We start from the raw sequence: 26,773 nt of genomic DNA, 5'->3' as shown, positions 1-26,773 counted from the left end.
CTGCAGTGATGTCAGTTTCCAGCAAGGGTTCCTCTTCTCGTCTCGCCGTTCTTCTTACATTGCTTATTGCCAGTCTGCTTTGGGAGTTAGGCTAGCTAGCAGGTATAGCCTAGGGTTAGGTTAGGGTTAACCCTGGGGTGGCTTGCAGTTATAGCCTAGGGTTAGGGTTAGGGTGGGGGGTTTGGGTAGCAAGTATAGCTTCCTTTTCTTATTTGATTGTGAGGATCTGATCATTTTGCACTTGATGTACAACATTCAAAAACGAAAAAATTACTGATTGTTTAAAGGGAGGGAGACATGTTGAAAAGACTTATGACTTTATAGATGGGTGTTTAGCTGGAAGCATTTATCAAAACTGCTTTCTTTTGAGTATTACTGCTGTCAAGTTTAAGATTAGGATTGTTGATTAGCATATTCTCAGCTATATTTGCCACAATACTGAAGGCAACAGCCATATCAGTGAGTATGCATTGCCTGTTACGTACCTACTGCAGTGTTGTGTGATAGAGCCTCCTGCTGTTTTTTACTAAGATGTTCATGTGTGTTGACTACTTGAAGGCACGAGCCGTATCAGGGAATATGCCGTGTCTTCTGGATGGCTTAGGGTCAGTCAGACTGAAATGGACCAGTTGTTTTCAGCATGTGTTCTCTCCAAATTAATTTGATAAAAGTTTAGATTGAACTGTTTACCTGGATGTAGTACAATCAGTCTTTTTAATGTTCATCTTCTGTTTATGTTGTGTGATGATTTTATTCTCAAATGGAAGCTGTAGTTTCAGCAGTGGCAATGCTTCAGTGAGTAGCATCTTGAACACAGATGTCAGCTAGGGTCATCTTTGGAGAGAACATTCATGCTGTTGACACTGTGTTCCTGTGCAGTGTTACCCAAGCCACCAGTGTTCCTGTGCAGTGTTACCCAAACCACCAGTGTTCCTGTGCAGTGTTACCCAACATCTGCATTAGGGCACACAGTGCACACTGTATTAGGGCACACACTGCACACTGTATTAGGGCACACACTGCACACTGTATCTGGGCACACGCTGCACACTGTATTAGGGCACGCACTGCACACTGTATCTGGGCACACGCTGCACACTGTATTAGGGCACACACTGCACACTCTATTAGGGCACACGCTGCACACTCTATTAGGGCACACGCTGCACACTCTATTAGGGCACACGCTGCACACTCTATTAGGGCACACGCTGCACACTCTATTAGGGCACGCACTGCACACTGCATTAGGGTACACACTGCACACTGTATTCGGGTACACACTGCACACTCTATTAGGGCACGCACTGCACACTCTATTAGGGCACGCACTGCACACTGCATCGGGGTACACACTGCACTTGGCGTGAGGGTACACACACTGCACACAGTATTAGGGTACACACTGCACTCTGTGTGAGGGTACACACTGCACACTGCACTCTGCTGACTTCCCCTGCCTCCATTTATTGACACGATATGTTTGATTTATTTGTTAACCTTAATAACTATGTTAAGACAATGGTCAGGTACCATATCAGTGAATATGTACTGGCACTCATTTTTGTTTGACACAAATGCTTGCCAATTAATAGTTTCTTTAATGAAATGAATATATGTAACTAATATTTAGTTGCCAGACCAGTGTGTCTGCTTCAGTATTGCTACATGCTGCACACAACTCTTTGCTTTTCCTTGAAATAAAAGAGCATATATAATGTTGAGTCTTAGCCTTTTTCATCTTGTGTGAAGCTTACTTGCAACAGCATAGAAAACCCCAGTTCACCTGTGATCTCAGAAAAGAGGACCAACAGCACAACTATAATTATAGAAAACAGTAAGAACAGTTGACTATCAGCAAATTAAGTTAAAATAATAACCCATTTTGTAGGGTTTAAATAACCCAGCATTTTGATAGTCCAATATCTACCCAGCGGTTGGGTTAAAAAAAAAAAAAAAACGTTTGGCATTTTTGTTGTTTGGGGGAAATGGGTTTGTCTTCTGATAGATGGCATCATTGGTTTGGGATGTTTACAGTCTTTACAACTGCTGACACACGTTGAAACTAGGTCTCGTTTTTTTTAAACTCTTAAACACAGTTTGCAAAGCACCTCACATCTCTTGAAAAATAAAAACATTCCATTCAAAATAAAAATAATCTTTTTTCAAAATCTAACTTTTTGTCAAATGGCAAACACAACTATTCATGTGGATAGACTTGTATAAGAAATGTGTCTTGGCAATCAAAATTAACTGTAATACGTTTGCAAGACAAGACTGATGATTACAATCAAGTGGATAGTTTCATTAAGCATGTGTTAGCATTCGAGAAAAGATTTTCCCAATCTTGTTTGGTGGCCTATGAGGTTTTACGCTCATTCTTTGCTTTAAAACTATTCTCATCAAGCACATATAAACTCTCTTTTATCATGCCAGTTCATTGATCTTGTGGGTATGCTACCCTACTCAGTAGCTCCGCCAGCTATAACTAGCTAGTAAACTCTAGCCTACATTTCAGGCCCAAGACCGGCCCACTTTTTCCATGGTAGTGGAATTTGGACAAATGAAGCAACAGTTCAGCTCTTACTATCCTGTGTCGGTAGTCCTACAAAAGACTTCATTACCCACAATTCCCTTATCACCTAAAGTCTTATCTGCATTTCATGAGACAGCATTGGCTGCAAACAAGGTGTTAAAATCGTGACGTACTTTTGCCTATAAACTGCGTTGAAATGATACATTCACTCTCTTTGCGCTCTTTCTACTCTGGCGTTTGCCAGCTCACATCTCTACCTCCTGGCGTCGGTCAAGGAGCATCAGTCCTAAGTTTCATTGTTAGTGGGTAGTTGGCTTCGCCACACCATCTAAGGGTTAACGTTATGATTGCTTCTCATATACATCGGGACTTGCATGCGTTACTAACCATTTCCCTCTTCTAACATGGCATCTTAAATCACATACGATTACAAATACATTGGCCTTCATATAGCCACACACGCAAAGCTCATACTCGAAATTCGCGCTGCATAGGCTCGTTCTCTTACACACCACATAGTCACGAACGTGCACACAAATGCACGCGGACCTGCGGTGGTCGGACAAAGGCACACACACACACACATATTTTCAGGCGCGCTCCTAACAGCGCAACTCAGAGCGTACAAGCTCGCGCACACACACACTCCCTCTCCCTTACACATACATATACTTCTTCAATTCATTAGTTAGATACATTTAGCTAGATCACATATTGTGCGTTATTTTCTTATCATTGTGTTAATAAATACTTTGATTTATATATGCTGGTTTATTTAATGTTACACAAGAATGGACGTTGTCCACCTCTTCTATTCTGAACTCCAATGACCTTCAACCATACTATTAATAAGGTAACTTTGTTTGTAGTTATTAATTTAATTATTAATCAGAGTTCCAAATTGATAGTATAATATATTTTATGAGACTGATATATTTAATGAGACTGATTTGTGGATTATCAACTTAATTGATCTGCCTTTGTGTTGAATGGTTGATCCCTGTCCAATCGGGTGAGATTACCAACATATTGTTGCTGTTGCAAGGACAGCACCAGTGTGTCTTGGTGGCCCTCGTGGAGACAATATCACAATTCGTACACAATTGCACCCACATTCACCCGGCGCCTGCTCACTGGGTAAGATACCTACATAACCTGGTACTCCCATATGAGAATGGTACCCATTTTACCTACACCTGTGTTTTTTTTCATTTATAACATGATTCAACTAATAATGTAAAGGTTAAATGTAACGGAGTTATAAATGCAAATAGATTAAATGTAAATAGAGTTTGAGTTTCGCCATAAATAAGCGTGTTTTATTACTGTTGGTGTTTTGGAGCCACCTTTGGGGATGTGACGTACTGCAGGTCTGCAAGTTATTATATTCATATGTCGTTGTCATAATCAGACAGAAGAAATATGCCTGTCAGCGGTAGGTCCATAACGAAAAATGACCATCACAATTTGTACATTTTTAGATAGCTAGATGCAATAAATGTCGAGAAGTTCGACATGTAATTTGTATTTTCTATAATAAGTATGTAATGTGATGGTTTGTAATGTAAGTTTGTTAATGGGCAGAAAGTTTGATTATATAATATTTCTTGAACACGAGGTTCATTGTTCACACGGAGATTAGCAAGCTAGAACACTGGGAACCTTCCACTACTCACGTTCCGAAGCTAGCTAAATATAGAATAGTATACTAATAGCCATACTGAACCTGACGTGTTTTCTATTTTGTTTCACTTGTGCAGATACTCGTATGTCATCCGTTGTTTGTTTATCATCAGGTATGACGCTCCAATGCCAACATGTGTGTGTTATGCGTGCATTGTTGTTTTAATTGTTTGTTTGTGCACTGGTTTGCTTTTGTGTGATAATGTGTATATAGCGAGACAGAAGAAATATGCCTGTCAGCGATACTCGTATGTCATCCGTTGTTTGTTTATCATCAGAATAAAGTTGAAAAGCTGCAAATCCGTCTCCGTCCCTGACTGCAATAGAACCGTTACACTGGTGCCGTGACCCGTCGATCTCAAAGATCAGCCTGAACGCCGATCGCCGTGGATGCTGTGTGGAGATCCAACATCAAGGGTGCAAGATCAAGTGTGGTTCGAATTAACTTTGTATATGGTTGTGCAGTGTAGGGATATGTATATATTGTTCTAATTTTTGGATAAAAAAAAAATAGTTTTTATATAATTATCCAGTAATATAGAATTTATTTTCTCTGGCATTAATTATTTTCGTTTTACAAAAAAAAAAAAAAAAAAAATACACAGCGCAGATACTTGCCATTATGGCTGAGAAACTAGGTTACAGTAATGTAGGAGATAACTTTGCTAGTCCAGTTCTACCAAAAGGGAGGGGTATGTTGGGTGCCTGGCAAGGTTTTGATAGTGGTGCTGTGGGACGTGGGTTGTTCAGTGGGGAGGCAGGTTATTCCCAGTCATTAGCTGACAGCGGTAGGGGTACAGGGTTAAGTCAAAACCCAGGTTGTACTCCTGTTGGCCAGTTCATGGGGGAGGGTCCTCTCACATCCACACCCGGTAGCAATGTTGATGCCGCCGCTATTGACCATCTCACAGGTATGATGGGGCAGTTGGGTGCTCAGATTGGTGAGTCCATTGTAGCCAGGTTGTTGTCTGCTGGTGTAGTTAATGTAGACAGTGTACACCAGAGTGGCGCACCTCTCAACACATCACCCACACACACAGGCAGTGACTCAAGCACTGTTAGACAGACAGACTCACACGTTACTGTGCATGTAAAATCAGACAAAGAGCCTAAGTTATTCAGAGGTGACGGTTCTGACAAATACCCTGTCCAGGACTGGATTGACATGACTAAAGCTTATCTCAAGAAGCAGAAGTGTCCCGTGGCAGAGCAGGCTGAAGAGATAATGGGGAAGCTGATGGGAAAAGCAAGAGATATTGTGAAGGTTGCCTTGCGTAGCGACAAAACTCTTGATGTGACTCTGAACCCCACCCGTATTTTTGATATTCTCCTTCAGTATTTCAGTGATGCATCGTCATGTCTTCCATTAGCAGATTTTTACTCCACCCTGCCTCGACCTAGCGAGAGCCCAGTTGACTACTGGTTGAGGATAAACAGAGCTGCTGACCTTGCTGACGAAGGCCTCCGTAGACAAGGTAGGCAGATGGACAGCTCAGATGAGGAGATAGCTCGCATGTTTGTCAAGCATTGCCCCGACCCTGAACTTTCATCTATGTTCAAGTGTAAGCCCATTCATGAGTGGAGTGCTCAGGACATACAATTGAGAATTAATGAACATCAAAGGGAGTTGAGAGCCTCCCGCAGAGCCTGTGGAGGGTTAAAAAGCAATACTGCAACATTAGCCAGCCAGTGTAGCCCGGCAGCATACAGTTGGACTTTGCCTGAGCAGTGTGACACTCAGTGCCCCGTTCTTACCTCTGCCACAGCTACTAGCCCAGTGAGCCACACACAGGGTTCCCCCTCCATCACTGCCCTGAGTCAGAGCCATGCCTCACCTCAGACACCAGGCCCTCCCTCTAACTCTTCTATGCCAGCTATCTTACAGAACACTCAAGAGGCTGAGGAAAGGATTGTTTCTCGCATGATGTCGATGTTAGAGCAGATGATGGGCAGAGTGGAGCAGCGTGGTATCGCTCCCCGTGGAGGAAGATTCCAGAGTGGTAATCGTGAGAAGGCCTGTCGTGTCTGTAATGACAGTAAGCACTCCACCGTAACCCACTGCATGTCAGAGAAGCTGTGTTTTGCCTGTCTAGCCCCGGGTCATACAAAGACAGTATGCCCCACCAAGTCTTCCTCTCAGTTTAAGGGAAACTAGTTGACTCATATTCAAGGGGAGAAAGTATGGGTCTTAATTCGTCCTCCCACTGTGAAGATATTTCAGATGCAGAGATCATCTATGCAACAAACAAGATTTCATGTAATAACACTCAAGTTGTCTTTCAGAACATACACAAAGTTGGTGGCAGTGACAGTCTTTTCTACACACCTGTGTCAATCGATGATAAAGTGACTTTGAATGCAATGCTAGACAGTGGCTCTATGGCTTGCACCATCAGTGAGACTGCCGAAATTAAGCTAAGAGAAGCTGGTGTAATTGAAGCACATGATCGGTTCAGCACAGATGTCGTCCTCATTGGCTGTGGTGGTCGTCGTGTCATGCCTAAGTCAGCTGTCTATCTGCAGATGGAGGTGTATGGCTGCAAGGTCACGGTTCCCACTCTCGTCGTCCAAGGCCAGCATGATGAGATGATATTGGGCACCAACGTCATCAAGCATATTCTTCGCCAGTATAAGCAATGTGACGCCTACTGGAAAGCTGTATCTGCCCCTTGTCCTGCTGGCGACCCAGAGTCTGAGCGGTTCCTCTCTATGCTCGCTGGTATGGACCGCTGGAGAGGTGAGGAGGTTCCATACAAGATAGGCACTGTCAGAAGCAACTCAGCTGTGTGCCTTGAACCTGGTCGTGAGTACCTGTTGTGGGGGAAGCTGCCCAAGTCTACTCCTGTGTCCCCTGGTAGTACTGTGATGACAGAGCTCACTTCATGCCGCTCAGCTCCGAGAGGGATTCTGGTGGCGAGAATGGTGACGTCGTTGTGGGGCGACAGATGGATTCCATTAAAGCTCATTAACACCTCAGACAAGCCGGTCTTGGTGAGACGCAACGCTAAGTTAGCTGACGTTTTCCCCTGCATTGCTCTTGAAGACATGGATGACACACACACAGCAGAACTCCCATTAAACAGTTGTTCATTAGTGGAAAGTCCCTCTGAGAACAAATCGTATTCTGCTGAAGAAAGGCTCAAGTCAATCGGACTGAGTGAGGTTGACATAAGCTTTAATGATGTGTCTGGACAGTGTAAAGACAAACTGACTGAACTGGTTGTGCGCTATAGTGATATCTTTTCACGCCATCATCTAGATTGCGGAGAGGCAAAGGGGTTCGTCCACCGTATACACCTCTCAGACAACAGGCCGTTCCGCCTACCATTCAGACGTGTGCCTCCCAGTCAATATCAGAAGCTGCGCCAAGTACTGAGTGAGATGGAGGAGAAAGAGATTATCAGGAAGTCCACCAGTGAGTATGCATCTCCATTAGTTCTAGTATGGAAGAAGAATGGGGATCTTCGTGTCTGTACCGATTTCCGCTGGTTAAACAAGCGTACTCTTAAAGATGCCCACCCTCTCCCTCACCAGGCAGACTGCTTAGCGGCGCTTGGGGGAAACTCACTTTTCAGTACAATGGACTTGACCTCTGGGTTCTACAACATGCCGTTGCACGAAGATGACAAAAAGTACTCTGCCTTCACCACTCCAACAGGCTTGTATGAGTACAATCGTTTGCCCCAAGGCCTCTGCAACAGCCCTGGAAGTTTTATGCGCATGATGACTAGCATTTTTGGGGATCAAAACTATCTGAGTCTGCTTTGCTACTTAGATGATTTGCTTGTCTTCGCTCCAGATGAGGAGACTGCTCTGCAACGCTTGGAGATGGTGTTTAGCAGACTGCGCAACCACAACTTGAAACTGGCCCCCAAGAAGTGCTTTTTCCTGCGCAAGTCTGTAAAATTCCTTGGCCACATAGTTGATGAATCAGGTGTGTCAACTGACCCTAGTAAGATTGAGGGCATCATGAAGATGGCGAGTGCTGACCTCATGGAAGCAGATGGCGTGACGCCCTCAGCAAAACGGGTCAGGTCTTTCCTGGGAATGATCAATTATTACCAACACTTTGTACCCAATTACTCTGCCATTGCCAAACCCCTCTTCTCTCTGTTGTCAGGACAGAAACGTAAAAGTAAAGATAAACAGAAACATAAACAAAGATCACAAAGCAGGAAGTTAAGTGCATCTGACTGGACCCCCGACATGGAACAGGCTTTCCAGAAGCTGAGATCGTCACTGGCTGACACAGTTGTATTGGCCCACCCTGACTTTACCCGTCCTTTCATGTTGTCTGTCGATGCATCCCTTGACGGCATTGGCGCCGTCTTGTCACAGATCAGGGAGGGAGAAACCAGGGCAAGGCCCATTGCATTTGCCAGCAAGTCACTCTCTCAGTCTCAGAAAAATTACCCAGCACACCGTTTAGAATTTTTAGCCTTAAAATGGGCCATTTGCGAAAAGTTCAGCCATTGGTTGAAAGGCCATACATTCACGGTGTGGACAGACAACAATCCGTTGACTCACATCATGACAAAGCCAAAGTTGGATTGCTGTGAGCAACGCTGGGTGGCCAAGTTAGCCGGCTACAACTTCGATATCAAGTACGTTCCAGGTCCACAGAATGTTGTTGCAGATGCTCTAAGCCGTGTGCCCTTTGTGAAGCAGGGAGTCGGTCTCAGACTTGTTCAAGAGCCTTTCAGAAGTCTTCTTTCTGAGGTCCAGGGTGTGACAAGTGATTCTGTTCAGGACACCTTCCGCTGCTCTGCTGCCCGTGATGGGGACCCACAACCAGACAGTTCTGAGACTATGCCCGCTGCTCTACAGGTCTACACTCAGTCCATTGGAGGGGATGAGATATCTGCTGTTCTGCAGTCACACAACGAGTGGGAGACTGGAGCAAGAACCCGTGCCGTTGCTGCTCTGCACCATGTGCCACAGCTGATCCCAGGAGGTCAAGATTCACTCCCTGCCTATACAGAGAAGGAACTACGTGATGAACAGCTCAAAGACAGACCCCTTTCTCGAGTCTTGTATTATGTAGAAAGACGTCGTAGACCCTCGAGGAGAGAACGAGCTAGAGAATCAGTCACAGCTTTAAGATACCTGAAGCACTGGGAGAAGCTTGTTTTGAACAATGGAATACTCTTCAGAGTTTCAAGAGACCTGTCTAACAAGACTAAACGTCATCAATACGTGGTTCCTGAGTCACTTAAAGCTGCTGTCCTCAGGGGTATCCACGACGATGCTGGTCACCAGGGCCAATTCAGAAGTCTCGGGCTGGCTAGGCAGAGATTCTTTTGGCTCAGTCTCGACAGAGAGGTGAGGGACTATGTCCGCAGCTGCAAGCGTTGCATTGTCAGCAAGGCAGCCGAACCTGCTGACAGGGCGCCCCTGGAGAGCATCACGTCCACCAGGCCACTCCAGCTCGTTTGCATTGATTTTTGGTCGGCTGAAGATGCAAGCAACAAGTCGGTCGATGTACTGGTGTTGACCGACCATTTTACAAGAATGGCCCAGGCGTTCCTCTGCAAAGACCAGTCAGCCAAGCAGGTGGCCAGAATTCTCTGGGACAAGTTCTTCTGTGTGTACGGGTTCCCAGAGCGTATCCATAGCGACCAAGGGGCCAGCTTTGAGAGTCAGCTGATCAGTGAGCTGCTCAGAGTGTCTGGTATAAGGAAATCACATACCACCCCTTATCATCCTATGGGCAATGGAAGCGTGGAACGTTTTAACAGGACTCTAGGCAACATGATCCGTGCACTGACTCCTGTCACGAAAGCCAACTGGCCAAGGCGTCTTCAGACGTTGACATTCATGTACAACAGCACGGTTCATGAGACAACAGGATATGCTCCTTTCTTTTTGATGTTCGGACGGACTCCTCGTCTACCAGTTGATGTGCTTTTCCGCACTGTCCTGAATGATTCAGCTGTGGTCAGTTATGACAAGTATGTGGTGTCCCTTACAAAAGATCTAAAGGATGCCATGCTGATAGCCCAGGCACACGTCACAAAAGAACAGCACCGTCACACTGAGCTCTACAACAAGAGAGCAAAAGGGCCCACCATCGATGTTGGTGACCGTGTGTTGGTAGCCAACAAGAGGGAGAGAGGAAAGAGAAAGGTTGCTGATCGCTGGGAATCAACTGTGTATACCGTGGTGGGTAGGAACACTGAAACGCACACTTACAAGATACAGGACACGGTCACTAGACGGGAAAGAGTGGTCCACCGAAACCTCTTGATGTTGGTGAATTTCCTGCCTGTAGACGACACAAGTGTGTTCTCTGACCCAGGTTCATCCCTGCCTTCCGTTCAAGTGTCCAAGTCAAGCGACGACTCTGCCTCAGTTAATGGACAAGACTCCTTGCCGGATGGTATGGATGGAGACCGTGATGGTCGGGTTCCTAGCTCAGGATCTGAGCGAACGCAGAAGAAGACTGGTCAAGAGCCTGTGGATGCTGAGGGAAGAACTGTCGAGTGGGTCGTTCAATCACCATTCCCCGAACCATCTGAAGTTGAGTCAGTTGGAAATGGAGGAACAGAACCAGCCCCCCTTATCCCTCAGAACAATCCAGAGATGTCTGAAGGCCCCACAGACCATTCTGTCACCTCTGGCCCAAGTCTAGTGACCGACACTGACGTTAGTACAGATGTTGTTAGACACACAGATGGACAGTCAGATAGTTGTGACTCAGACATGCTCACACCTACACAGACTGATGGACGGACTGTTGTGACACAGACAGACAATGCTACCGACACACATAGTATTGACACTTTAGCTACTGTCTCACAGTCTCAAAATCCCAGTTTATCCACACAGGTGAGATCTAGGTTTGGCCGCATTATCAAGCCAGTTGACAGACTGATCCAAACTATGTCAAGACAAGACATCGTTCACACACATCCATCCATGCAGACTGTTTGCAGGTTAGTCTTTCAGGTATTTCATGACTAGTCAGTGTCGTTTGAAGTCATGTTCAAACACATTTAGTAATGTGATGTAGTCCAAGTGGATAGTTTTGAGGAGATTGGCTTGGCTATTGACTTTAAGTACACTGTAAATGGGTCTTGTGGGGTGTATAAGGCACCCTGCTGCCAGTGGTTGGTTGGAGAGTTTATGCGCTCTTCCTCCACTTCATCCGTCTTGGATACCTTCGTGGTTGGCTGTCCTGTAATTGGTGACCCTTTGACTAGTGTTGACAGGGAATGTACTGGTTTCCCTTTGGAAATGCTTTGCGGTCGCTGATTGTATTTGGCGAATTTCAGAGGGGGTGGGTGTAACGGAGTTATAAATGCAAATAGATTAAATGTAAATAGAGTTTGAGTTTCGCCATAAATAAGCGTGTTTTATTACTGTTGGTGTTTTGGAGCCACCTTTGGGGATGTGACGTACTGCAGGTCTGCAAGTTATTATATTCATATGTCGTTGTCATAATCAGACAGAAGAAATATGCCTGTCAGCGGTAGGTCCATAACGAAAAATGACCATCACAATTTGTACATTTTTAGATAGCTAGATGCAATAAATGTCGAGAAGTTCGACATGTAATTTGTATTTTCTATAATAAGTATGTAATGTGATGGTTTGTAATGTAAGTTTGTTAATGGGCAGAAAGTTTGATTATATAATATTTCTTGAACACGAGGTTCATTGTTCACACGGAGATTAGCAAGCTAGAACACTGGGAACCTTCCACTACTCACGTTCCGAAGCTAGCTAAATATAGAATAGTATACTAATAGCCATACTGAACCTGACGTGTTTTCTATTTTGTTTCACTTGTGCAGATACTCGTATGTCATCCGTTGTTTGTTTATCATCAGGTATGACGCTCCAATGCCAACATGTGTGTGTTATGCGTGCATTGTTGTTTTAATTGTTTGTTTGTGCACTGGTTTGCTTTTGTGTGATAATGTGTATATAGCGAGACAGAAGAAATATGCCTGTCAGCGATACTCGTATGTCATCCGTTGTTTGTTTATCATCAGAATAAAGTTGAAAAGCTGCAAATCCGTCTCCGTCCCTGACTGCAATAGAACCGTTACATAAATATTAATCGACTTAAGCTGAGGGGTTAACAAAAAATATTCCACTATACCACAAGGATAGGTTGATAAATGAACAAAAGCAGAAATAAATAAATAAAGAATTTGAAATGTATCCCACTCTTCAACAAATAGGCATATTAATAATCATACATTTTATTTATAGGGCGCCTTTCAAGAAACCCAAGGTCGCCTTACAACAGTGAATAAAACATTGAATAATACATAATACAGCAACAACTTCAGTTGGCAGGACCTTTACAGGTTATAGGCCTGCCTAAACAGGTGTGTTTTGATGTGTGTTTTAAAAAGAGCGATTGAGTTAGGGTCAATGTTCCTGATGTCAGGGGGGAGGGAGTTCCAGAGGTGAGGGGCAGAGCGGCTGAAGGCTCTGGATCCCATGGTGGACAGATGGGCTCGGGGGACGGTCAGGGTGATGGAGGAGGCAGACCTGAGAGACCGGGTAGGGACATTGATGTGGAGGAGGTCAGAGAGGTATGGAGGGGCGAGGTTATGGATTGCCTTAAATGTGTGGAGGAGGATTTTGTAGTTAATGCGGTGTTTAATGGGAAGCCAGTGGAGTTGATGTAGAACGGGGATGATGTGACTGATGGATGGCGTCCTAGTGACGATACGGGCAGCAGCATTTTGTACCAGTTGAACTTTATGGAGGAGTTTGTGTGGGAGACCAAAGAGAAGGGAATTGCAGTAGTCCAGGCGGGAAGTGACAAGGGAGTGGACCAGGATTGCGGCGTTTTTGGGAGTGAGTGAGGGGCGGAGGCGGTTGATATTGCGGATGTGAAAGTAGGCAGATCAGATGGTGTTGTTGATGTGGGTATGGAATGATAGGGTGCTGTCGAGGACGACACCTAGGCTTTTAACCTGAGGAGAGGGGGTAACCGAGGAGTTATCTATGGTGAGGGTGAAACTGGGGTGTTTGGTGAGGGTGTGTTTGGAGCCAATGAGGACTGCCTCAGTTTTTTCACTGTTAAGTTTTAGGAAATTGGAAGAAAACCAGGATTTGATTTCCTGTAAACAGGCACAGAGGGAGGAGGGTGGGAAGGTGGAAGTGGGTTTGGTCGAAACGTAGAGCTGGGTGTCATCTGCATAACAGTGGAAATGAATGTTGTATTTACGAAAATCAGTCCAAGTGGGAGGAGGTATATGATGAATAGGATAGGGCCAAGGACAGAGCCCTGGGGAACACCAATGGAGAGGGGGGATGGGTGGGATGAGAATGATTTTAACTGGATGAACTGAGTAGGCCAGAGAGATATGAGCGGAACTAGTCTAGGTGTGTGAGTTATGCCAATGGAGGCTAGTCTGTCAAGGAGGGTGGAGTGGGATATGGTGTCAAAAGCCGTGCTCAGGTCGAGGAGGATGAGGATGGATAATAGTCCGGAGTCAGCTGCCATCAGGAGGTCATTAGTGATTTTGAGGAGGGCCGTTTCTGTGCTGTGGCGGGGGCGAAAACCGGATTGGAATTGTTCATAGAGGTTATTGTTGGAGAGATGGGCATGGACCTGTGATGCCACTACCTTTTCCAGGATTTTTGAGAGAAATGGCAGTTTGGAGATGGGACGAAGGTTATTGAAGTTGTTGGGGTCTGAACCAGGTTTTTTCAGCGTCGAACTTGAACTAATATTCACAGTACAGCATATTGTTACATTGCAAATTTTTCAGCGTCGATATTGAACTAATGTTCACAGTACAGTATACTGTTACATTGCGAATAGCCTCAACAGCATCTACAGCGTCAGTAACCGCCTAAGCAGTGCACTGGTTTCAGCCACTTAATCTATAACTGTGTCGTTGCTTTTAGAAATGAGGATTTCCTTCTCTGTGCACATTATCATGAAAGCCTCCAAGTTGTCCGGATTCAATTAGCTTGTAAGTCTGGCTAGAAGGAGACTAGTGAGAGAGGCCACCAAGACACCTATGACTACTATGAAGGAGTTACAAGCTTCAACAACTGAGATGGACTCTGCATACAAAAACTCTGCCCAGGGTTCTTTACCAATCAAAGCTTTATGGAAGAGAGCCACTGTTGAAAACACTCATATTAAATATCAACTAGAGTTCGCAAAAAGTCATGTGGGAGACACCATGGTCAAGTGGAAGAAAGTTATGTGGTCTGATGAGACCAAAGTGGAGCTTTTTGGCCATTAGACAAGAGACTATGTTTGGCAGACATCCCCACAGCATGATGCTTCTCGGCAGCCGGCCCATGGAAGGCTTGTAAAGATATAGGGTAAAATTAATGTAGCAAAATACCTGGAAATCCTCGAGGACAATCTAATTCCGTCTGCAAGAAAATATCGGCTAGGGAGAAGATCTATTTTCTATAAAGACAATGACCCGAAGCATACAGCGAAAGCTACACAGAAAAGGTGAATGTTCTGGAGTGGCCGAATCAAAGTCCAGACCTAAATCCAAAAGAGAATTTGTGGCTGGACTTGAAAATGTCTGTGACACCCGATCCCCCACAACATTCCCCGCAACCTGACAGAGCTTGAGAAGTTTGGCAAAAAAGAATGGAGTAAAATGTCAGTGTCAAGATGTGAAAGTCTGATTGAGATCTGACTTATTTTCCCCACTGTATCAACACAGACTCAGTGTTGTGATTGCAGCCAAATGTGCATCTACTTAATACTGACTTGAAAGGGGTGAATACTTATGCAATCACTTATTTTTACATTACATATTTTTTATTTAAATGACATTACTGTGTAGAAATCTGTTTTTACTTTGACATGAAAGGTTTTTTTGTATTTTTTTTTGTCAAAAATAAAAACCTACTAATATTGACAATGATTGATTTATAAAAGCAATAAAAGGGGGACTTATGCACGGCACTGTAGCTGTTTGGGGGGTAAGACTGAACAGCAGACGATTGTACACACCCTTGCATGAATCTGCAAAAGCATTTGCAGAATGTTCAAAATAATGAGAAACTGCTGGTATGACGTGTACAAGTGGGGTGGAGTTTGAACAAACAGCTTTGAAAATTTTGAAAAACTGTAAAGATTTGGTAAGGTAAGACGTATAGTACAACCACGACAGCAGATGGCAGCACAACACATTTCGGTGCAAAAACGAATGTGTTCGCGTTCTTCCGTCATGACGTATTTCCGGCTCGGCTTGAAAAGCGATAGGGAATAGGTAGCAATCCGTCTGTTCGTCTTTGTGTGATCTTATAAAAATGTCGGTGAAGTTAAACGCTCTGTATAGCGACTCCTATGTTGACGTTAGCCAATATAGAGACCAACATTTCAAGGTATGGCTTTTTATTTTACATTTACCTCCTGACCTGTGGTATGCACAGTAACTGCTCAGTTAGCGGTTGTTACCTAGGCAAATTAGCTTTGCCAACACCGGAGATTGCCATGCCTCCATATAAGTATATTAGCCATTTCTAATATCTGTTGTGATAATTGCCACGGACATCAATTGTCTACCACTGATATTTATTCAACGACATTTGTACTTCTGCCGTAAAACTTAAATTAGTGTTCAATTGTCGAAGTACTACAGGCGAGTATGTTACGGCCGGATCAGTTAACTGGCTATCTAGTTAGCGGTGAACTTTAGTTGACATCCCAAGTCATGCTAGTTCAGGGGCGAGCTGTGGTGGAACCATGTGTGTTGTTTTTACTGTATTTCTTTAAATCAAGGGGTGGCTGACTTCGTAGAGTTTATTTCTTTGCAGGGTAACAGAACGGAACAAGAGAAGCTACTCCGCGCAAGTAACACGCTGTACGTAGGGAACCTGTCTTTTTATACAACAGAGGAACAGGTTTACGAACTCTTTGCCAAAAGTGGCGACGTCAAGAGAATCATTATTGGACTTGACAAGGTGAAGAAAACCGCCTGCGGCTTTTGTTTTGTGGAGTATCCTTTTACAGTCAGCTTCACCTGTGTGTGTGTTTGTGTGTGTGCTCTGTGGGATTGAGTCTTCACAGTTCAATCCAGGGATCATCTTAAATTGGGCTGGGTATCACGGCCAAGTTCCTGATTCGATTTCGATTCTGAAGGCTTTAAATCGATTAATCACGATTCGATTCAATCCTAATCGGTTCCATCTGCTCCTAGATTGAATGATAATTTTCTTAAGTTGTAAGGAAATATTCTTTATAGGCTATGATCATTAATTCATCACTAAAATCATTAATTGTGACTAAAATCTTGTAGTTGTGACTGTTAATTAACATCCTTAGCAAGATTTGACATTCTATTCAACGTGGTGGCCTGCCTAATTCAATATATTAATGAAATTATCTCCGGAAAAAAAATACCCAGGCCTAATCTTAAGTGATCCTAAGTCTTCTTATTCATCACTGTGTATGTGGTGTCTGTGTCTCGTGTTGGTCCTTAATTCAGTCGTTAGATACTACTCTCGTGTAGACGCGGAGAACGCTATGAGGTTCATCAATGGCACGCGTCTGGACGACCGTATCATCCGCACTGACTGGGATGCGGGATTCAAGGAGGGCCGTCAGTTTGGCCGAGGGAAGTCTGGTGGTCAGGTGAGTTTGGGGGGTTTCTGACCTGAGCTCCTTAGCTTGGCATGAGGCTGCAGATCTACTCTGACTATCCCTCTCCTTCCGGTTCTACTGATCACTTTTACAGTCATCAGCCCTGTGTGTCAGGTCATGAATGGCCGACCTGATTGGCCCTCTGCCTGACATTTGTCTTCCATGTCGGTGTTGGCCTCATCAAGGTTCTGTTCATACACTGAGAGGATATCTAGGCTCTGGGCATGAGACGCTTCACAGCTGTCAGAGTACCAGTGAAGAATATGGTTGATTTAACTCTGAAGACAAATTATATGACACCATTACATTTAGTTACATTTACCGAAGTGATATGGTTCATTTGTGCAGGTTTCTTTTATAGGTCACACACATTTAATTAAAGTAGTGATATCACTCTGTGAAAATACAGTGAGTATGTATGCAGCAAGTCCAAAAGCCTTGCCGTGTTGAGCAACCCATCTCTTTATTTTCCCAGGTCAGAGATGAATACAGACAAGACTATGACCCAGCCCGGGGGGGCTATGGAAAAGTGATTCATAAGTGACAAGCTGTGTTTCTATGCTGTGTGTGCCTCTTCAAAGTCAGATGACTGTAGACAAGATTATTATGATCCCGCTCAGGCTTTGGGAAGCTAACACGCCTGCAGAGGGCTCCAGAGGGCCGGCAGACATTTTAATACGGAAATTTGGAAGTTCCTAGGCAAGGTGTGGCAACGGGTGGACTGGGTGAGTGGCTGGGGGGGGGGGTTGTGGTATTAAATGATTCTTAAATAAGGTTTTGACATCTTGACCAGTCCAGAGGCAACAGTCTCATTCTGAAGAGCCTCTAAGGCCAAAGATCATCCTGAGCCGCTACACACATCTCCTGTAGGCACTGGGTTAGGGTTAGGGGGTTACCTGGCTGTGAGGATATGGCTCTCTAGTATTAGGGTGACCCTTAACCCAGACCTGTCTTTGTGAAGAGCTTTTCAGGATGTGACTTTTTCTACAATAGGAAGCAGACATCAGCAGCATACAGCCCTGATTGCTATGTTTTTTTTTTTTTTTTCTGTACATAAATACTTTTTTTTTTACATAAATAAAAACATTGTTTTAATGTTGATTCCTGACTTGTGTTTTTTGGCTCAGCTATCTAACCGTGTATGTGTGTTAAGGGAAAAAACCCAGTGCTCCACAATAATAAATTACGGACTCAGTCATGCAGGATTTAGAGTAAATGTGGGCTACCCCAGTGACTACCTTTCAGCCTTTCACCTTTCACAACGGTAGCTGTAGTACACGGGACTGCAACTTATCAACTGCCAGGTATTCCAAGTGTTCTTCAAGAAAGCCTCTTGTGTCTTTCCTCTTTGATCATTACAAAAACTCAACACAGCTTCTGTACTCCTAGTGCCTACAGGGTGTTTTGATTAAGCTAGTGGAACTTGTAGAGTGACACGGTTCTGAGTTCTTGCTTAAATCTATTCAGATTTTTGAGTTGAGTAAATGCTGTTATTGATGAATTCTGAGGAGTGATTGAATTATCTAGATTTATTGTGGTGTTTTTTTTTAAAAATAAAATCTCATATAATCAGCACTCAATCTTCTACAGTGGTTGCCCTTACCACTATAAACCATAGATAATACTTGCTCTGAAATATGAGCTTTAAAAGGATAGAAACCTGGAATACTTTTAGAAACTAGAACGCACAGCGGGTTTGCTGCCCGCTTACTTAATAGGTGATCCCTGTGCCACTTGTTAACTGACCAGGGCCTAGTTTCCCGATAACGACGTATCTTACCGGCCTACGTGGATTTTGGCGACATCATAGACTCATCATTGCCGTAAGTGCGGCGTCGGGAAACCGCTCTGCAATATTCCTCTTACGACCGATTTCAAGTCCCCTTTAGCGTTCGGGAAACTAGGCCCTGGTCCTTATATCTTGGCAGAGAAAGTGTAGTTGCTAATTATTTATTTACATCCGAGTGACGAGCGTTATCCGGGTATTGGCAGGGGTAAACAAAGAAGGTAGATCACCTATCCATGCTCAGATTACACCCTGCTGGCTCACTCCTTACCTGGCACTTGGAGCACAATACGAGCATTAGAGAGTCACTCTTAAGAACAGAATAGGCGTAGCTGTAATGACCGCAACAGGTAGCCACAACAGAGCAGGCCTGAGGGAGCGTACGTGGAAAACGGTGTGTGGCCTTCTGAGGGTATCGTTTATCGCGCTCAACTACCGATCTTTTAGCAAAATTATAAACTAGACTATTGTCGAACCACCCTCCACTGGGGATGCGTCACCTGTGAACAAGGTGAGGGCTGAATTGGCCTTAGTAATTTTCCGATTGTGATCGCCTAAATTAACGAAATTATCTGATCATGTAAAGACAGTTACTTCCGACGTTATCGGCCAGTGTAATTAGGGTACTGGAAGTTTGATAACTGAACACTACAGCTAAAGTAAACACATGCGAAAGCGGTTGCATACAGATTCTAGATAATTGTTTTGAAATTGCGATATAATTATAAAAACCTGTCAGTAACTAAAAACACAGATCATTTAAACCAACAGTTTACAAAAGGATGTTGAGTTTAGGAAAAAAAAACACAACCGTCGTCAAGGTAACCTATATATCTAAGCAACCAAATCCTAGACATGTTGGAAAAAATGTAACACAGAACATTCCTTCAGGTAGAAAAATGCAGACTTCTAAAAGTGAATATAATTCCACAGCGTCCGAATTGGTCAGGCAGCCAAATGTTCCGTTTCCAATAGGCTACATCTACGGAACCGAGCGGGACAAAGGTAAAAACGGGTTTGGGATCCAAGAGTGGCCAGATGGGTCGAGATACGAAGGAGAGTTTGAGAATGACTTGAAACATGGAGTTGGCGTTTACTATTGGCCTAATGGAGAGGTAGGTTAAGACTTATTTTGAATTTTGTAATGATATCCTCGAATGTCAAGACAATTTAGAAACGTGTGCATCCTACCTAGCTATTGTGTGCAAAGACGAGCATTGAAGCGTATTCTAGTTTACTGATGTTGCCTAAGTTAACGTCAAACATGTCGACGTCTTTAGATCTACGAGGGTTCCTTCTACAAAGACTATCGCCATGGCAAAGGGACATACACCTGGCCTGATGGCTCCAAGTTCATTGGGAAATTTTATTTAAATCGGAAAGAGGGTTATGGCGTCCAGCTCCTTCCCAACGGCTCATTCTTCAAGGTAATGTACTTTAGAAATGTAAAGAAATTATAAGATCTGATCCAGAATCACGTTGCCTGTGGGTCAATGACGTGACGCCTACAAGTTCTGTCGGACTGCATTTTTGTTTTCAATTAAAAAAAAAGGTTTAAATGCATAAAAAGATACCATATGTAGTACCTCTTCCATATATGTACTCACTTTTATTTCCCAAAAAACATTAGTTATTTATAATTTTTCTGTTATTTACTGTCAAAATATCATGTGGTGCGACCGTCCGGCCTTGACTGCTGTTGCGAAAACTTATTTTAAATTAATCTAAATCTATTCAAAAAATGTTTCTGTCTTATATGGCATTATTTTCCACGTGTTTTGTAGTCCTATACAAAATTGGAAAGAATTTGTGTTATCATTGCCATCATAATATACAAACAAACACAAGCAGCACGTGTCCGATGATGTCTGTTTTACGAAATATCATGTGGTGTGACCATCAAGAAACGACCACTATGGGACATTTATGTTGCAACTTCCAGTCTTTGAATGGATTTCATAATTTACCAGTTAGCCAAGGACCCATAGAAGCAGCAAAAGGTTTGTAACTCTCTCTAAAATTTGAAAAAAAAAAATTGAAACTTTTTAATGGCTGGTATAGTTGCCACATTTGGATATATATTTTGATTATTTATGTCTTAGTGACCTTTTGTGCTTAGCTAGCTTGTTTTGTTAAGGTTGCCAATTTTCTGCCTGTATATCATGTGGTGCGACCACTGCAGTGATTTCCATGATATGTCCTAGATGTCCACAGTTTTTGTGCTTTTATATTCAATTGATGATTTATATACATTAATAACTCTATATTAGTGTTATTTGGAATATATTTTATGCAATTTGAGTCATCAAACAACGGTTTATGTTTATCTTTGTACAATATAATGAGAAAATGCTAAAATATATATATTAATTATAAATATAATTTAGAGCATGCCATTTCACTTTAGTAGTTATGCATTTATTAGTATTAATTTATTTTCTAACTGTTTTAATCTATTTTACCAGATGCCAGATAGCCTCTGTCATGATGAGGAGGGAGTGTGGGCAAACCTGGAGCCCATTCCGAAAGAGCTTCGGGCAACCTGCCAACAGATTACAGTTCTACCTGTAATCAGTGATGGACCTGTTACACAGTACAGGAACAAAGCAAACTTTAACTTCCTAAGTACCTTTCCTTTCTGGGTTCAAGCATGTAACATGAAACTATTCAGAAAAGCCTCATGGAAAGGGTGCCCCTGATGGCATTGGTGGTGAACAAATGCAGATCTCTACGTTCAACAAGGAGGCGAGCTGCAGACTCCACTGGACTTGTAGGAGGGTCAACTAATACTCACCATTGGGTAAGCGAAGCTTGCACAAGCTGATTCCAGGCAAATGGACGGGTGTGAGGGGCACCTTAAAGATACACCAGGTTTTGTCTTCACAAGCTGCACATGTTAGTCATAGGAAGGTGCTCTGCAAGCATGCAGAAATGAAGACATGCCTAAGTTACCAGCCAGTAAAAGAAGACCTGAGGGACCTGAGGGTGACACGGACACAAACACTTAAATGAATTATGATGTTCATGTGTTACTTTTAATGACAGCAGTCAATATAACATCTTACAGTAACAGTATGCAACAATTATACTTCAGGATTAGGGGTTAGGATAAGCAGTTTTACTTAAAAAATAAGTATAATTTTACATGTTTTATGGTAAAGGTAACCTTAAATGACTTATTTTGTGATATTTATATAAAAAAAAAAGATTTTTTTTTTTTTTTTTTTTTACTTGTGCTTCCAGGGGGGGCGGGCGGGGCCGTTGGGGTGGCGGGGCGCCACCCTAATATCATTGTAGGGGAAACACTGAGGCCAGGTCCTTGAGGTTGTGGGAGAGGAAGTCCAGGTTATCTTCATGCTGCAGTCGGGTGAAAAAAACATATTCATGTGGCCACAGACACAAAGATGTAATTTTTCTACTGTAAGAAATATGTTCAAGCTGTCATCTCAGAACCTGAGCGAGCAACCTCACGCTACTCTTAGTTGAGGAGCAAAGATTAGGAAAAGTTCAGAAAAGTCTGGAGTTCACGTGGACATTCCAAATACCCATCAGCAGCATGATGATTCTTCAAGTTTAATGAAATGTTGGTTTACAACAAGGCTATGGATGTGTGCTGCACTTAAATGTTTGTGATGCGATTTTTATGAAAAAAATAAAATGTTTTTGTAATGCTTGTGAAATTTTTTATTTAGTCTGGTTTTAATCTATGTTTTGTATGGAACTTATTACAGTGCATGAAATGCCCTGTATTGTTATTCCTAGGCTTCTTCTTCTTATTAGTGTGCTTGCCCGAAGGGAAGCACAGTATTGTTATCGTCAAGTTTTCTTTATTCCGTACGTTTTTCTTGCAGCTAACTCCTCCTCGCCAGCTTGAGCTAGAGACGCCATTCAAACACCAAAACGTCCGGCCCGATCCGGTGCAAGCTGCTATGACTTTTCGTGGCGGTACCCCATGCCACTCCTTTTTTATCCCTCTTTTTCATCCCCTTTTTTCTCCATAGACTTGCATGGCAGAGGTCTCTGCCATTATGACGTCATAATAGGGTCATTAAACTGGCTTGCAGCTGTGCTTCTCACTGACACCTCCGCTCGCCAAATCCAAGGAACCGCATTTTCTCTGTCCCTCTCAATTCAACTTTGAAAAAGAATAAGAGGAACCGTATTTCTCTGTCCCTCTCAATTCAACTTTGAGAAAGAATAAGAGTAACTACAGTTTCTAACCTAGCTACCGTATTTCCACTTCGTTAAGGTGAGTTGAATGGCAGCATTTTCAGTGTACTGACTGAAATTTTAATGGTAGCAGCTAACATATAAATTAACGTTACGTTAACGTTGGAGACGCCATTTTCCTTAATTCAAGTTGTGAAGTAAACCTTTGAAGTAATTCATGAATTTAGTTGTGTGGATATAGTGAGCTAAAGCTTGTATTCCCACTACGGTAACGTTAGCTATCCTAGCTGTGTTAAGCAGCTGTAACATCTGAGTACGGGGCTAAAGGCTAACTAAGACTACGTAACGGGAGTATCCACTGGCAGTTTCAGCTAGCCGTAACGGGGGATCATTTTCCTTAATTCAAGTTGTTAAGTAAACCTGTGAAGTAATTCATGAATTTAGTTGTGTGGATATAGTGAGCTAATGCTTGTATTCCTACTACGGTAACGTGAGCTATCCTAGCTGTGCGGGGCTATGCAAAAGTTGCTTATACTGAAAGAATGGTTAACTTGTGGCCGATAGCGTGAGTTAACATTAACCCGTGTCCTGGGAGTAATGATTCATGAGAGACCTTGAATCATTAGGTTAACTGAAAAACGTTTGAAGATGTACCTGGACACATCGTAGCTGTTGTAGTGTGCTCAGTTTTCGAAAACTAGACTGAAACTAAGAAGGATAACTATGACTAAATGTGACTAAAACTAATATGCACTGAATCTAAAATAGCTGCTGAATCTAAAATAGCTGCCAAAATGAACACTGAGATGTGTTAATTTTGGCAGCTATTTTAGATTCAGTCTTAAGACAAAAATGCATATTAGTTTTAGTCACATTTAGTCATAGTTATCCTTCTTAGTTTCAGAAGAGGTTTTTCATGGTTGCTAGCTCTAATCAGATGTACTATAGGCTTATAAGAGAAGACTAACTTTTTATGCCAACGAACACCAATAACTACAACTAATTTGACAGACTATAAACCAATGTGATACACGTGCTCTCTATCTATACAGTAAAAGTGTTGCTTACGTTAGATACTAGACCTACAGTCTAACTCTTAGTGCATTAAGTCTAACAAGCTATATCTTACAATACACTTTAAGTAAAGCTGACTATGTAACCGCATTCATTCCAATATTGTTGCAGAGATGTTTCCTTTTACCAAGATAACAATTTCAATAATTCACTTAGCTCAGTAAGTCAGTATAACGAAACTCTGGAACTATTATGACTATGACCACAGAAAACACAGTACTATACAGATTTTGTTCTCAGATATCAGTCTGTGAGGCCCCTCAACAACATATGCGCACTCGGCCACTGCACTGCAGAGCAAGCACACTCTCGCAGTTCGTTCACGAAACGCATTCTAGTTACAGTGCATGAAATGCCCTGTATTGTTATTCCTAGGCTTCTTCTTCTTCTTCTTCTTCTTATTCTTGTTACCTTTTTCTGCGATTAATTCAGCCCGAACCACTTAACGTAGAAACTTCATTCAAACTTTGTCGCGTAGGTCTTGTAAACGACACTTATGCTATGTATTTTTCACTTTTCTAAACTTTATACTTTTTAAGATATTAAAGAAAAACGAATATAAATTTCTCCCATTGACTTACATTGGGCCATTATGACATCATAATAGGGTCTTTAAACTGGCTTGCACCTGTGCTTTACTCTGCCGTGCTAAGGCAAAAGACCGTAACTTCAAGTTTGGTCAAAAATGAGTTTTTGACGTATTTGTAAAATATCAGCAGTAATTAAACAAATGTACTGATATTAAATGTACTACTAACATGCCATTATCAAATTAAAGCCAGTGACATCAGTATTTTGGTTGATTTCACGATGTATAGGCTACCGACAGTTAGCATACCAAGCTAGGTAGCATTACCATTAGAATTGCATGGCAGATATGCTAAGCTATCGGGCTATTCCCCCACCCAGTGCCTGTGGCTAGTCCGAAAAAGGTGCATCTAAATCGGGTAACTTCGCTTGGCGAGCGGGGGCATGTGGAGGGGGAAAATGGGCCTCATTCTCTATCGTTCTCTCTCTCTCTCTCTCTCTCTCTCTCACACACACACACACACACACCCCAATGGACTGACATAGATGTTTTATGTGTTTCATGTGACAATTCAAGTTCATTGTTTTATGTGCTTAATGTGATAATTCAATGGTGTGTGTGTGTGTGTGTGTGTGTGATAATCATTGTATTGGTAATTGTGATAAATGAAATAGTATTACTACTGATTAATTAATAGGGTCATTATTCCATTGTTATCATACCACTGAGCTTTAACATAGAAGTTACTGCCTTCTGCCTTAGTATGCTTCACTGACACCTGTGCCAAATCCAAAGAACCTCTTCTCTCTCTGTCCCTCTCAATTTAACTGTAACTAGGAACATTAAGACACCATCCATTCTCTATTTTTTTTTCTCTCCATCTCTCCATCTTTCTCTCTGTCAACTTTCTCTCACACTCAATCTCTCTTCTTCACTCCATTTTTATCTCCTTTTTTCAATATTTTCACTCTCTCTTTATCTCTTCATCCAGAGCCACTCTTGTTCACTCTTCTTTCCTTCCACTCTTCTTTCCTTTCTTATTTTCTTCTTCCATTTTTCTTTCCTTCTTCCACTCTTCTTGCCTTTCTTTTTTCCTTCATCCACTCTTCTTTCCTTCTTCCACTTTTCTTTCCTTTCTTCACTCTTCTTTCCTTCTTACACTCTTCTTTCCTTTCTTCTTTCCTTCTTTCACTCTTCTTTCTTTCCTTATTTCCTTCTTCCACTCTTCTTTCCTTCCTTCACTCTTCTTTCCTTTCTTCTTTCATTATTTCACTCTTCTTTCTTTTCTTCTTTCCTTCTTCCACTCTTCTTTCCTTTCTTCACTCTTCTTTCTTTTCTTCTTTCCTTCTTTCCTTTCTTCTTTCCCTCTTCCACTCTTCTCTCCTTTCTTCACTCTTCTTTCCTTTTGTCTTTCCTTCTTCCACTCTTCTTGCCTTTCTTTTTTCCTTCATCCACTCTTCTTTCCTTCTTCCACTTTTCTTTCCTTTCTTCACTCTTCTTTCCTTCTTACACTCTTCTTTCCTTTCTTCTTTCCTTCTTTCACTCTTCTTTCTTTTCTTCTTCCTTTCTTAACCTTTGCATTTCATGCACTGGTATTTCCTTCAGGAAATGCATTTTCTAGTTATTCTTGTTACCTTTTTCTGCGATTAATTCAGCCGAACCGCTTAACGTAGAAACTTCATTCAAACTTTGTCGCGTAGGTCTTGTAAAGGACACTTATGCTATGTATTTTTCACTTTTCTAAACTTTATACTTTTTAAGTTATTAAAGAAAAACGAATCTAAATTTTCCCATTGACTTACATTGGGCCATTATGACATCATAATAGGGTAATTAAACTGGCTTGCACCTGTGCTTCACTGACACCTGCGGCAAGCCTCCAAGGGTCCTCTTCTCTCTGTACCTCTCCATTCAACTGTATAACTAGGAATATTAATAGACACCTTCCATACTCTACTTTTTTTCTCTCTATCACTCTCACTCTACTTTATCTCACACTCCATCTCTCTGCTTCACTCTTTTTTTCTCCTTCTTTCAATATTTTCACTCTCTCTTTACTGTCTTTATCCAGAGCCACTCTTGTTCACTCTTCTTTCCTTACTTTGTTTCTTCCTCTCTTCTTTCCTTCTTTCTACTCTTCTTTACTTTCTTCTTTCCTTCTTCCACTCTTCTTTCCTTTCTTCTTCCCTTCTTCCACTCTTCTTACCTTTTTCTTTTCTTCTTTACTTCTTCCACTCTAATTTCCTTTCTTCACTCTTCTTTCCTTTCTTCTTCCCTTCTTCCACTCTTCTTTCTTCACTCTTCTTTCCTTCTTTTACTGTTCTTTCCTTTCTTCCTTCCTTCTTTCACTTTTCTTTTATTCGTTCTTTCTTAACTTTTGCATTTCATGCACTGGTATTTCCTTCA

At 42.4% G+C, this 26,773-nt stretch overlaps 2 protein-coding genes across 2 annotated transcripts in view; both read left to right on the top strand.

Annotated features, from left to right (window-relative positions):
- The first annotated feature begins 15,421 nt into the window (after positions 1 to 15,421).
- Positions 15,422 to 17,898, top strand: ncbp2 (nuclear cap binding protein subunit 2). The gene is made up of 4 exons (XM_080833087.1): positions 15,422 to 15,550; positions 15,983 to 16,164; positions 16,661 to 16,799; positions 17,284 to 17,898. Exons 1-4 carry the CDS (start codon positions 15,476 to 15,478, stop codon positions 17,350 to 17,352), a joined length of 465 nt encoding a protein of 154 aa, XP_080689213.1. The 5' UTR covers positions 15,422 to 15,475; the 3' UTR covers positions 17,353 to 17,898.
- Positions 17,899 to 19,493: 1,595 nt separating this feature from the next.
- ankmy1 (ankyrin repeat and MYND domain containing 1) overlaps positions 19,494 to 26,773 on the top strand; it is a gene marked incomplete at both ends in the record, with an annotated part of 33,581 nt that continues 26,301 nt past the window's right edge. The window contains 2 exons of the mRNA XM_080860216.1: positions 19,494 to 19,709; positions 19,875 to 20,021. Of these exons, the coding sequence (XP_080716342.1) occupies positions 19,494 to 19,709; positions 19,875 to 20,021 (363 nt within the window). The remainder of the gene's footprint in view (positions 19,710 to 19,874; positions 20,022 to 26,773) is intronic.

This window comes from Sprattus sprattus (assembly GCF_963457725.1).
Source record: "Sprattus sprattus genome assembly, chromosome: 2".
NCBI lineage: Eukaryota > Metazoa > Chordata > Actinopteri > Clupeiformes > Clupeidae > Sprattus > Sprattus sprattus.
This window is presented reverse-complemented; position numbering and strand designations above follow the sequence as displayed.